Source organism: Eschrichtius robustus, chromosome 3 (assembly GCF_028021215.1).
Source record: "Eschrichtius robustus isolate mEscRob2 chromosome 3, mEscRob2.pri, whole genome shotgun sequence".
Taxonomy (NCBI): Eukaryota; Metazoa; Chordata; class Mammalia; order Artiodactyla; family Eschrichtiidae; genus Eschrichtius; species Eschrichtius robustus.
The window spans coordinates 146,938,907-146,952,472 of record NC_090826.1 but is presented as its reverse complement, the minus strand read 5'-3'; the positions used below and the strand labels follow the sequence as shown (position 1 = coordinate 146,952,472).

General features: G+C 46.2%; 1 protein-coding gene across 1 annotated transcript in view; it reads left to right on the top strand.

Moving 5' to 3' along the window:
* Nucleotides 1–13,566, top strand: part of SMYD2 (SET and MYND domain containing 2) — a 50,419-nt gene that overhangs the window by 18,805 nt on the left and 18,048 nt on the right. Inside the window, exons 2-3 of the mRNA XM_068541438.1 lie at nucleotides 2,399–2,462; nucleotides 11,529–11,639. Coding sequence (XP_068397539.1) covers nucleotides 2,399–2,462; nucleotides 11,529–11,639 — 175 coding nt within the window. The remainder of the gene's footprint in view (nucleotides 1–2,398; nucleotides 2,463–11,528; nucleotides 11,640–13,566) is intronic.

Here is a 13,566-nt window from a genome sequence, read left to right as displayed (position 1 = left end):
ACTAAAGCATCGCAGGTTTCACCCTCCAGGCACCTTACACCTTCTAGAGCGCAGATGTCAAGACAGAAAAGGCAGTAGTAGTATTCTGGAAATAGTTTTCACCTCACGGACTCCTTGAAAGGGTCTCCGGGCCCCCAGTAGTCTACAGACCACATCTTGGGAACCACTGGGGTGGACAGTAGGAATTATGTAACCTCTCGCCAATCCTGACAAGTTAACTCTTTCTCCCTGATCTTCATTGTTTGTGGCCGTGGACTTGGTGACTGGCTGGGCTGAATGAAACCCGGCCTTTGGGAGATTTATCATGTTGATGTAATCCCACTAGAGTTCTTCCCGAGCTCACCAGAGCCCAATTGCTTTTTTTCTCTCTGGGATGTTACCTTGAAACTGAAAACAAACCTTGGCTTCATGTTAGCTTTACTGCTGGCATCTGTGCAGGAAGATCTCTATATATAATCCTTGTTTTTTTGTATGGTGTAGAGCTAATAAAGACATTATTGTTATAATTTCCTAATCTTTTATATCAAGGGGTCTTAACTCGAGTTTCAGAGACTCTTCACTAGTCCATGTATAGACTTTAGGTGACTCGTGAGCCCTTGAAATTTCATAAAATTTTCTGTTGTTTTTTGGGGGTTGGGGAGAAGGTGGGTTGTTGGGGAGAGTTAATAGCTTCAGATTCTCAGAGAGATTTTTTGTGACCTCCTCCCCTGCAAAACCAAACCTTAACTAATGGTTGTTTCAGATGGACATTGTTATGGGTGGCACCTACCCATCCATTGTCCATTTCCAAACGCACTTCTTTTTGGAAAGAATTTTCAAAGTTCCCTCCTTGGCTTTGCCCGTCTGTACTTGCCATCCCTTTGGCATTCCTTCACGGTCCATGTCACTTAGCGCTTGCTCACGACTCACTTCACGGCTGTCTTCACGCGCATCATCTGTCTTTTTCCTCTTGGCATAAAATGCAGGAGAGCAGGGACTGTGCATCTCGTCCAGATGCATCTCCTCGGAGGGTATTTCAGGCCGGAGAATACACTCAGCCAAATCAGTGGGTTCCTTTTTGAACCACTGAGATGTGCAAACTTGGAACATTTATTTATACCTCAACCGCAAGATGCGTTTTTCTCCCACACATTCTTCAGTCTGCTTCTTGGAACCCAAGCGCTGTCATGAAAACTGCAAGGCAGTCTGTTTCGTTCCAACAGTAGCATTTTTTGGAACACTTTCCCGATTCCGTAGGAGTAGTGTGGTGACTACCACTTGCTGATGAGACGCAGAGGAGGACTCTGCAGCGCGATTATATGTATATCATGAAATATCAGCTCTCCCGGGAAGCTGCAGAAGGGGTGGGGGTGAGGGGGCTCCGCTGCAGGGCAGGGGGCACCCCTGACGGTAGCAAGAGTGCTCTTCGCGACATCAGCATTTCTATAAGTCAGGAAGCTGGCTTCAGTGTGGTGGGTGAGAATCAGACAGCGGGCTTTACAGATAGTGCTCTGATTCAACCATGTGGTGGTTCCCCACCTCAAAAAAATTTCTAAGAGTTCTATCGTATGTGGTTTAACTTAGTGGCTTCACAGTTTTTGAAAAAACTGTGGCTTGTCTGACGCAGCAAACACACCAGCACCTAACAGTTGGGAAACAACAAATATCCCTGTCCTGTGTGGGAAGCAGGAAGATAAATAATATGGCAGTGAACAGGGAGGACTGACCTAATTATGATGAGGCAGAAGAATCGCTCAGTAGGATACCGACAAGGTGGATGTGTGTACCAATCAGATCTGGGACTATTTTATTCAGGAATATGTTCCCACTTGCTGGGTTGCACTGTGTTTAAACTTAGCTTCCCAGACAACATTTGAGTTACTGACATCCTCCATCCTATCTTCTGCATCACTTTCGTCTCTAAATACTAGAAGTTGCCACTCACAGTGCATTTTCACCAGTGTGGGTGGACCCCAATCCTCCATCTGTACAGACTCAAACTTCCAAGATGGCTTTGTTTATTTCCGTCCCTGTCTAGCAGGTGAGAAAATCAGGACATAAGAGCCTTTGACTTGCCCCAAACTATTGAATGATAGTGCAGGTGATGGTAACAGCTGTGGTGTCCCAGGCCAGGCTCATGAGTCAAAGAGTGTGTCATTCGCCTCTTTGGAAAGTGCCTTTCATGCTGTCGGGGTCGGTAAATGTCGGTGCGTGTCCTCTTTGACTAACTCACTCCTACTCAAGGGCTGAATCTGGTCAAACTCTCCTTTGGGAAATTGCCACCTATCAGTGGGAGAGCAAGGTAAGGTGACTCTTGGCTCTGCTTTCGGACCAGATGGCTGTTGCTACTGCATGATAAAATGTGCAGCTTCACGTTTCCCTGCCTCTCGATACTACAGTGCCCTTTCTGTTTTTTAAGGAAAGAAGGATTGTCCAAATGTGGAAGATGCAAGCAGGCATTTTACTGCAATGTGGAGTGTCAGGTAGGTGTTGGGCCAGCTGGCAGGGAGGGCCTTGTTTCCTCAGAAGATCGGGACCCAACAGCCTTCTCGTCCTTGTCACGGCATCCCAGAGCCCTCCTGCAGCCAGAGCTACAAAGACTCCTTGTGGCATAGGAAGTGGCTGGGTCCCCCTGTGTGCTGGCCCGGGGCTGACGGGCAGCCAGTGATGGGCAGTAGCATTTTGGGGCCACACAGAAGATCAAAAATAAGGGAGCCATGTTGGATACAGGCATGTGTATCACTAAGGTCGACAGTCTGCCCCCCAAGGCTACCAGCAACAGACGGAACATGCAAAGATGACCAGTGAAAAATGTTAAAATGCTATCTTTAAAATTGTTTAATCTTTACTATCACAGGTCTGTATTTGTATATGTCCCTCTAGCAGGCCACACGTTGCCCTTGGGCTGGTCTAACCCAGCCTGATTCCAGCTAGACTTAGGTGAGCCCCTGGCACAGCCTTTGTACAGCCAGAGGCGAGCTGCTCTGAACTTGGACCTGGAGACTTGGGGATGGTGCCTCGGCAGCAGTCGGGGCTGAGTGGGTTCCGGAGGCGGGTTGCATGTAGACCATGGGCCATCTGGCTTGATGGGTACGTCTCAAGGGAGTCTCGTAACACGGAACTGGGAAGCTCAAGGGGGAGTTTGGAGGAGCTCTTGGTAGATTCTTTGAGGCACGAGGAGTGGTGTTTTCCAGACTTTTCTACTTGATACTATATAGTTACACAAAATGTTCATAGATATTTTACAGACAAAGTGTTCCATGTTCCAGCAATTTGAATTTGGGGAGAATATGATCTTCGACTTCAGTATACCCTCCCCAATCTGTTTTTTTAATGGAAACCTGCTGATACTCCTTGGGAAATGCTGATGCCGTTAAACAATGGCTCTATATGACAGGGAGGATTTTCAACATGTCTGTACCTCTTTTTGTTGTTGTTCTTCCCATACTTGATGTCATTCCCCTCTGTCCCCTCCCCCCTCCCTGGTCTGCCTTATTACCCACGATTTCATTTTTTTCTCTCTCTCTTCTCCCTATGCAGCTGGTCTCTGAAAGTCTCCTAAGGGCATTAGTTGGCAGTGGGAGAGGTTGCTAAGCTCCGATGTCTAGCATGTCAGTGTCATCTAACCGTAGCGCTCCTGTCATGGGCCCTGGCGAGAATGAAACACAGGCTGAGCCACTGGCTTGGGAAGGTCAGCCTTGGTTCTGAAGGCCACGTACATGGTCCCTTTCCCTGTGGGCTTCCAGAGATTGTCAGCCTGTGGGGCAGTGAGAATATAGATGGGTTTGTCGTTGAGTTTTTAGGGAGTGTGGCTTCTTTTGAAGAGGAGAGATCATACTTTGCTCCTACAGATCGTAGACAGAGAACTCTGTGGTTGGATTGCTGCGACATTGGAGAGATCAGTGAGCCCTGGAATGACATGATTTGGTTCCAGGCCTGATAAGTTAGCTGTTTCTATATTTAAGTTAAACACTCCTAGAAGAAATAACTCACGATGTTCTGGTTCTTTAAAGAAGCAAGCTAGTAACTCACAGACAGTTCAGACTATTGAAACACAGAAGAGTAGGAGGACATGGTCCCAGCTCTGCAAATGACTAGCTCTAGGAACTTCATAGGACATAGGCAATTCAAAGGACATCTCAGAGTCTCCGTTTCTTTAAATGTAAATGAGGACAGTGGCCCCTGTCTTGATGAATTATAAGGACCAAATGATTTGACAGATATGAAAGTTCTATGTAAACTGTAATGCTGTGTACAGGCGTGAGGGCTTATAAATAGTAATATTACAGTAATTCAGGCTGGACTGAAGCTTAGCTCTATGCAGAGAATAAAGTATACAGCATATGTTAGATTTAAGGGGCTTGTTTTTTTCTTTTTTAACTTTTTATTTTATCTTGGAATATAGCCGATTAACAATGTTGTGATAGTTTCAGGTGCACAGCAGAGCGACTCAGCCATATATATACATGTATCCAATCTTCCCCAAACTGTCCTCCCATCCAGGCTGCCACATAACATTGAGCAGAGTTCTCTGTGCTATACAGCAGGTCCTTGTTGGTTATCCATCTTAAATATAGCAGTGTGTACATGTCGATCCCAAACTCCCTGACTGTCCCTTCCCCCCACCCGAGGGGCTTGTTTTTTTTCACCTGAGAGAATGGATGGTTTCTAAGAACTTGAGATCCGTAATGGTGTACATTGTATGAGTAATGCTTGTTAACTTCCCTGATGAACTGTAAGCTCCGCATTAATATAAAATATGAGAATCTGTGAGATGCTGAGCTACCTCTGGGTCTCCTGAGCGTGCCGCTGAGCTGTCTTCCATTAGGCCTCACCAGCTGGTATTATTCTGATGAATCATCGTGGTCCAGGTTGGGGTCTTGAGGTGGCCATTGTGGTCCCCCTGCCTTTAGGACCTAGTCTCCCGGATTTGCACACTCACAGTAATGGGTGCCCTGCCTCGGGAGGTTCACAATGATCGAGTTCATCAACCCATGTTAACCAGAATGCCTCTTTTTTCTTTTCTTCTTCTTTTTTTTTTTTTAAAGAAGGTTTTCTTTTCTTTTTTTAATTTTTTGGCCGTGCAGCGCGGCATGCGTGATCTTGGTTCCCCCAGCAGGGATCGAACCCATGACCCCTGCAGTGGAAGCGAGGAGTCTTAACCACTGGACCACCAGGGAAGCCCCCCAGAATGCCTCTTTATTACTTTACAGCAAGCAGCTTGAAGTCTGTACGTTCTCCTCTTATAGACAAATTGTACAGGTTAAAGCATAATGCGATTGCTTGTATCAGGGAATCCCAGGATGGGGGAAACAGTGCTGTGACTGTAAGTCATGTTGAAGGTCTGGGCCAAAACAGCTTCCTGTGTCCAGCCTCGTGATGTGTAGTCTTCCCTGCGTCTCGCCCAGTTTCTGTGCTAGGACACCCTCAGTCCTGGAGAGCACTTCTGCAATTCAGTTTTCCTGTGCTCTGTGAAGTATCTCTCGTGACAGAAGTAGCCTCCTAGAGGACAAGTGATAACACAGCTCCCAGAGCCACTCATTTTCTACAGGTGAGGCTGGATTTGACCTGTAAGTTTCGTTTTTGTTTCATCTCTCTCCTGTTGTGGAAGGAAGAGGCGAATAGTCATTAAGGTATTCTATCCTACGGTACTGAAGAACTGAATAAGTGCAGGACACTGTCTTACAATGAGATAGAATGGTCATAAAGTTTTAATCAAAGTAAGTGCCTAGAAATAAATGGCTGTATAAGGGCTTCATCCATAAAATCATTAGGGAGGAATCTGGGGCATTTGCTCCAGATAAAAATGTATTCAGGGTTCTGCCCAAGGGACTGCTTGGATAGGATCAAAGTGGAGATTTTGCTGCAAGTGGCACAGAACAAGAGCAGCAATGAAGAAGGTAAATGAGTGATTCTCCACCTAAGAAAGCATGGCCCTCAGCTGCTAGTCATTTACTGGGCCTTCTTCAAAGGCAGACCCCACCCACCTGGAGTCACCAGGGGGTCGGTACCACACATCAGATGATGGGGTTGGAAAGGAGGTTATCAGTAGATAAGAAAACAGTGTCCACCTTGATTGGGTGACCCACCCAAGGGGACACAACAGCAGAACCGAGACCAGACTGTGCAGACCGCCTGGGGAGGGCTTTCACTGCTTTCCAACACCGTGCTTGGGGGTGCTGAGGACCCTCCAGGAGAAGAGGCACTGTGGGAATGTGTCAAAGACTGAGAAGTGGCCTTTCATTGAGGTGAAAGGGAAGACCCCTTCCAGTGGTGTTGTCTTTCCAGAAACCTCTCCACGAGTGTAAGGCACACATCCTTCCACAAACGCAGCATCTCAGGAGACCCTCAGCACTGTGTTTACTCTCCCCGGGCCCTCCTCTCTAATTGCAGGGCTTTAGGACCGTGCTTTGTTGTATACAGTTTGGCTCTGTCTTGTCCCATTTCCTTTCCTCTTCATTCACTTGGCTCAGTGTGATCCTGCCAGAGGAAAGATTTTAATTGACGATGCATGAAAGGGTAATGGGAGGAAATACAAAAGAAATAGGAATTCCTTTTTAGTTAGGCTTGGTTTGTAACCTGTGTGTTTTAATGAACTATATTTATTTTTATAAATACGCTTGGAAAGCTAAGTGTATTATTCACTCACTTAAGACGTTTTCATTAAATCGTACTATGACACGTTGAAGAGAATAGTTTTAGAAAGGTATTACATAGAGGAATTGCGGAGTAGAACTTTCTAGGGTATTGTTTCTTAACATTAACAAATAGAAGAAAACGATTTGTGTTTTGTAAACAGAGGTGATAGGATTATGAGTGTGCTTTTGAAAGTAGGAAGGGGCATATCCCAATGGAGATTTTAAAAAGCATGTGTGAGGAGCTTATGATCAAAGATTCGAGAACATTCTTGACTTCTATCATCGATTAGAAAGTAACTGAAGTGTAGAAAGTGTCCAAGAAATGCTCCCATGACCCTGTCGTTGTTTGGGTGATTAGTGAATGGGGCCAGAGTCACAGGTTTAGTCCTGGTTACCTTCGCTTTGTCCTCTTAACCCAGACACAGGAACCGTCTTCAATAGAGCCACTCTTTTTTCTAAATGGTTAATATCACCAGTAGGAAAAAACGTGTAGGAATGAATGAGTGCATCCCAATCACTCTTTTATGGGACGAGAAAACAAAGCAGATGTCCTTGTGACGGGGGCTCAGCAGTGTCTGTCATCTTGGTTTGAGATGGTCTCTAAGCCCCTGATTCCCTCTTCATTCTTCCTCTCGCAGAGGATGGCAGTAGAGAACAGCAAGCCTGACATTTTCTTAACTATTCCACATTTCAGGAAATCACCTATGCGTGTGTACAAGTAGACATGGTCTAGATTGAAAGCCCCATTAGAACAAGAGAAACACCAAATGCGAGAGTTAGAAAAGGGGACGTCACAATAAAAATCCGGTCTCCTTATGCAGGGAGGCAATAATATCGTTTGCTCAGCAGAAAACTGGATGACATAGCAATCACTCTTTTCTTCCAGTGTTGGAAGTGCCGATGTACCATGAAACAATTTTGCAACTCTCTTTACGCATCTTTAAGCATTTTTGTCCATGCACAAAAAGGAAAGTCATGCAGAGCTGTTATTACATTGGCTGAAAATGAACTAGACGTTTAAAAAGTGTACCAAAAAATTCCCTATCTTACTTTTACAATAGATTTAAGTGTTCAAATGTATTGCACGAATAATCTGTGCTCAATATAGAAAAATCAGAAAGTAAAGACTGAAAGAAGAACAGAAAGAGTAGCCATACTTCATAATTTTATCCTTCCAGAGAAAATCACTAGTAACACTTCGGCATGTGTCTTTCTGAATCCTTCCTGTGCATTTATTTGTATATTACTTTCCTGGGAAATGGGATCCATTTGAGTTTACATAAAATTTTATAAAGATTGCAATCAGGCAAGGAGTAACAGCTTGAATTTTGAAGAAAACTAGTAGAGAAAGTTTTGGAAAAATGGGCAAAAATATTTTTAAAAGCATAAAGGGTTGCAAAATCATTCTGCGTACAATGAAACTGCCAGTGCTAAAAAACAAAACAAAACACAAATAAAGCACTATTAATTGATAAGACTTATTCCTATCCATCAGGTTAGCTTAATTTTTTGTTTCAATTTTGTCCAATCTGATTGTTTATAATTTCTTATGGGCAAAATTGGGGCAGATTATATCAGGGTATGCTCAGAACCTATCTGACATTTCTACCAGATGTTCTTTCCCCCCCCACACCGTTTTTTTTTTTTTTTTAAGAATTAAAACCGAGTAGTACCATTGTGGCACATCTCTGTCATTTCCACCTTCTGACAGAAAGTGAAAACTTCTTATTACCTAGTAAATTTCCCTTGATGAAACTTATATGATTCTGCACGTCCTTGAATTTACCCAGCTCTCTGATTTAACTGCTCTGTGTGGGGCTGTATCACATTCTAGGTGCTCTTACTTTTACCTTGTGTTCCAATATAGTCATAAGCTTCTTGAAGTCAAAGACTGCATCTCCCACCTCTGCCTCTACGGTCAGTCGAGGGCTTACTGGATGAATGAAAGAACCGGTAAATGAACAGTTACCAGCATTTGTTGAGAGTGCAGTGTGTGCCAGGCGCTGGTCTGAATGCTTCTTGTGGGTTAGCTTATTTGCTGGATACCCACAATGACCCTTTGTGGTTGGTTGCATGAATGCCTAATTATCCCATTTGAAGGTCCTATATTTGTTGGTAGTCTTCAAGCTTTTGTGTCTGATTATCACTGTTGGAAGGCATAAAATCATAGACTCAAGAATTCTGGACCTGCTAAATAACTTAGGGATCATGTTATTCACAGCCAAGGATATGGATGCAGAGGGATTAAGAGGCCTGCCTGGTGTCACATAGCTGCTTCGCTGCAGAGCCGGGGTGAGAATGCAGGTCTCCCCGAGCCCCAAACCAGTGTCTTCTTACTTCACAGCACTCTGCTCGCCCCCAGAACGTGCCCTGTAGTTCGGTTCCCTTCCCTTTGAGGACATTAACGTCAATAAATGTCTACATTGTATGTTACTTTTTATTCACATTAATTTGACATTAATTCTATTAATAATATGTAAGTCATATTAAGAAATGTTAGCATTAAACTTATTTCTCCCAGGAGCTCATTGTTAAACACCAAAAGACACCACCTACAATTCAGAAAACTAGCATCTTCAAGGCCCTGCAGAGACCTTGTATTAGCGTTCCTGGGGTCATAGTGGACACGTGTGTGTTCCTAGTTGTCAGTTATCCATCTGTCCCCAGCTGGTGGTCCTCACTTCCCTTGGATATCCCAAGGCCAGGCTTGAAGCCCTCTTTGACTTTCCCTTTCTGCCTTGCATCTGGGGAGGGAGCTGGTTTGTCGGCTGGGAGCTAGACCCACCCGCCCCTACCATGTTGCCTCATCACCGTGCTCTCCTTTTAGGCTTTGGCTAAAAACAGATCCTCTTCTTCCCTGTGCATATCTTGTCATTTCTTTCTCCCCCTGTTCTTAGTTATATTTGGCATGGTGTTATTTAACACTGCAGAACATCTTGGCACAGAACTTGAGCCAAGGGTCTGTGCCACGGGCTGCCTTAAATCACTGTGACATCGTGTCTTTCCTTCTTGGCACGGGGGAGGGCAGAGAGACATCTTCATTCATTCAACAACTTTATTGAGTGCCCAGTAAATACCAGACACTGTTCTAGGTTCTGGGGTAACAGGCGTACACAAAACAGACTAATAAGGTCCTTTATTTTAGTGGGAGCAGGAGGGAGACATAGTAAACCAAACAACTAATCAATGTGTAATATGTCAGGTGGTGAGAAGTCCTAAGAAGAAACATAAAAGCAAGGAAAGGGAGAGTGTTGGGGAGAGTGCTGGTTTTGATAGGGTATTCATGGCAGGTACCTTGAAAAGGGGCATCCGAGCAGAGACGTGGAGGAGGGAGGGAGCGAGGTGGATGTCTAGGGGAAGAGGCGTCTAGCCAGGAAATACCGCAAGTGCCAAAGATCTCCTGGCAGGAGCAAGCATGGTCTGTTCAGGGAGCAGCAAGGAGACGTGGTGGCCAGCGTGGAGTGAGGTGAGGGAGCATGGTGGTGGTGATGAGCTCAGAGCAGTGGAAGCGGGGGGGCTCCTACCGCGTGTAGCCTCACGGGTCATCTTTAAGTCTTGGCCTTTCGCTCTGAGGTGAGAAGTCATTAGAAGATGCTGAGCTGAGAAATGGCAGGATCTGAGTTGTGTTTTGCAGAATCAATTACTCTGGCTGCTCTCTGGAGCAGAGTCGGGTGGGGGCAGAAGCAGGTGTCCAGGTAGAAGGCGAGCAGCCACAGGGCGAGGTGTCGGGTCTGCACACTCAGTAGAAAGGTGGGGGGGTGGGGTGAGGCAAGAAGTAATGAGAGGCTAGGTGTATTCTGCAGGCAGACAGGATGGATTTGCCAGGGAGATGAATGCGGAGTGGGAGAGAGAGAAGAGAGGCAGCCAGGAGGACTCCAGGGTTCTGGCCTGAGCACCTAAACCATCAGACTTGCCATTTTCTGAGGCAGGAAAGGCGGAGGGGAGAACACGATGGTACCCAGTTCCGTTGCAGCAAAGAGTGTCTGCAGACTCCCACAGAGTCCTCTCCCACAGCCTCTCAGCCCCATCACGCCACCGCGGTGGGCTTTTATTGGAGCCCGTGTGGTCCAGGCAGTTCCCAGTCACCCCACACTAACCCTGTCGCTGGCGCCGGCATCATGCTTTATGCGCGGTGCTCAGTGCCTTCCTCCACGGCACCCGCGTCCTCCTACTTCCTCAGCCTTCCCGTCTCGAAGGGGGGCATCTCCACCCTTCCAGGAGTGAGCACACGCCCTTTACCCCCCAACCTGGGGCAGAAAGCTTCAAGACAAGTGATAGAAAGGAGTACAGTTTTCCTCTTCTATCAAATGACTCTTCAGGAAGTCTGTGTTCCTAAATATTCCCAAGAGTTGCCCTGGCCAGACTCTTAGAGGGCCCTTGACAAGGCCCTCATTTGTGTTTTGTTTCTATCACCTGTAAAAGGGTGCTGTGCTGTGTCTGTGTAGACACACACAGACTAGGTGCTGTGTATGTGTCACTTCTCGGTTATTTGCCCTGAAGTGAGAACAGAGCCAGGACAGAGCCGTAGGGAGCAGAGCCAAACCAATGGCTAATGCCCAAGTCACTCACCCCTGTGACTTGACAGCGACCACAGATAATGGAAAGGTGCGTGTGTTGTTTGGAATGATGAGGGGCACGAGATGCTTGATGAAACAACACAAAGCAGATTTTCTCTTGCCAACGACCTTGGCCAGGCCTGAGTCAAGGTTATACAGCCACAACTATCTTAAAGGATGTTTTCGTCTCTAGCTTTTGTGAGCATCGTCGTGTTTTCCAAAAGGAAACATATTTCACTTGACCTTAGTAGGACTTACTGCATCCTCTCTTCTCGAACTTTATTGCAGTATGTGTGTGTGTGTGTGTGTGTGTGTGTGTGTGTGTGTGTAATAATTGTTTTTTTAACTTTCCCAGAGAGAAGATTGGCCCATGCACAAGCTGGAATGTTCTCCTATGGTTGTTTTGGGGGAAAACTGGAATCCCTCAGAGACGGTAAGGCTGACTGCAAGGATTCTGGCCAAACAGGTGAGGAATTGGGATCATGTTCAAGTGTGTTTTATTTTTATTTTTCTTAAAGGTCAGAAAGATGAGTGAGTGGCCCGTGGTGATCATCTCTCGTTAAGTGTCCTGGGACCCCATTTCCGGTCCCATCCATATGGATGGGGTTGGGAACAATGCTGCAGGTGTGAGCTGGTTGGTTTGACCTGTGCAGCTAGGATGTCACTTACCCCAGGCCAGGAACGTAGCCACAGTTACTAAATTCTGAGCTTTTTATGAGACAGGTTTACATAGAAAAATATGGCCTTTCAGGGCGTGAAAACCTGACTGACAATAATTGGAGCGTCCTAGGGAACCAGACTGGCCTTCGAAGCTTTGCACTGTTCCCGTCTTTCCCCAGACACAGAGTGCACACTGCTCCCCCCTCCCTCCGCCTCTGTCCTGGGCTGGGTCCTGCTCCTCCCCGTCTCGTTATTCGCCCTGCCTTGGCAGGCGGGGAGTGGGGTAGAACAACCAGCATGGCATGTGCAAGGAGAGGAGAACGAGAAGGAGCGGAAAAGTAGGAATCGAGGCAAGGGGGGAGGGGAGGAGGGTGGGGATGACGACAGCCATCAACAGTTTCCTCCAAAGAGGAAGCCGGGCTGGCTGTCCTGACCCCTTGTTTGCTCAGGCCTTATTGATTGCATGATAATAAGACGCCTGATCTTGACAGGACCAAACTAAAAGGAGGGGCGGAAAATGCCATAGCACTTGTCCTTGTGACACGATGAAATAGGTCTCAGGGAGCTTAGAAGGTGTATGTCCACGGAGCTGCTTGCTAGTGATAAGCTGCGGGCAGGGCCTCTGTACTGTAACTCTTTTAAAGCTGAAATTTCATCTGCCTCTTCCTTCTGTCTTCCCCCACCCCACCTCCCTCCGTTTAAAACTTTGTTTTTTCCTTCATCGAAACCAGATGTGATCATGACCAGCTCATATCTGTCCCCAGACCAAGTTAGGCTCCTCGGCATCGTAAACAGAAGAACATTTCTCACCTCTGAGGTCATGCTTCTGTTATGTTCAGCCTGGGTCAGGTGCTTGCAGACATGCCCCTTCGCTGGCTCAGCCTAACCGCAGGCATCAGGGCTGGCCTGTAGAGTGAGACCGAAAAATCAGAATGCTTTTTTGCTGGAGGAGGTTAACTTTTGGGTCCTTACTAAGTGTCATCTTTAAATGTATGCCAAGTACTTGGTCGGAAGGAAAGGGTAGGAGAAAATGGTGTGACTGGGTGAGGTGTCAGGGTAAGTAAGCCATCCGATTTGATCCATAAGCATCTTGGGAGGATTGGGTGACCAGTCTGCTGGTTCCCCCCCAGCCCCACCTCCTGACGTTATTGAAAGTGTGGTGGTTAAGAATTCAGAAGGAGCCGGTGCCCTTTCCGAATGAAAAGTTCTCCCAGGCAAAATGACTTACTAATCTTATAGAAATGGATCCTGTGAATGGGAAGATTTCGGCTCTAAAAAAGAACTATTGAAATGTTTTGGCACCAGGAGGGTAGTCTGAAAGCTGTGATGAGTTTATACCAGTTTCATTCAACTTTTATTATAATTACTACTATGACTAATAGTCTATTAAATGAAAAGTTACCTGGCCATCTTTTCATCCCTATAGGACTTGATGATTAAAAAACCATACCATTTGTATTCTAGTCACTTGCAAAGGATTCGGGGAGACAGGCTACCCAACTACCAGGGGGAAGCGTAGCATGTTAACTAGGGAGGTGAGAGCGCCCGGCTGGACCACCTGTATACCCAAGTTGAATAGCCCGATTACAAAGACACGGCCTTGGGCCAGCTCTTGAGCTCTGCGTTTGAACTCTTGTCAACACCAAGTTTATTCATGTTCTCAAAGCCTGGCGGGTTTACTATTGTCAGCTCCTCTTGGGGTGTCTAGAACAAAGCCGGCAACACGTTTCAAG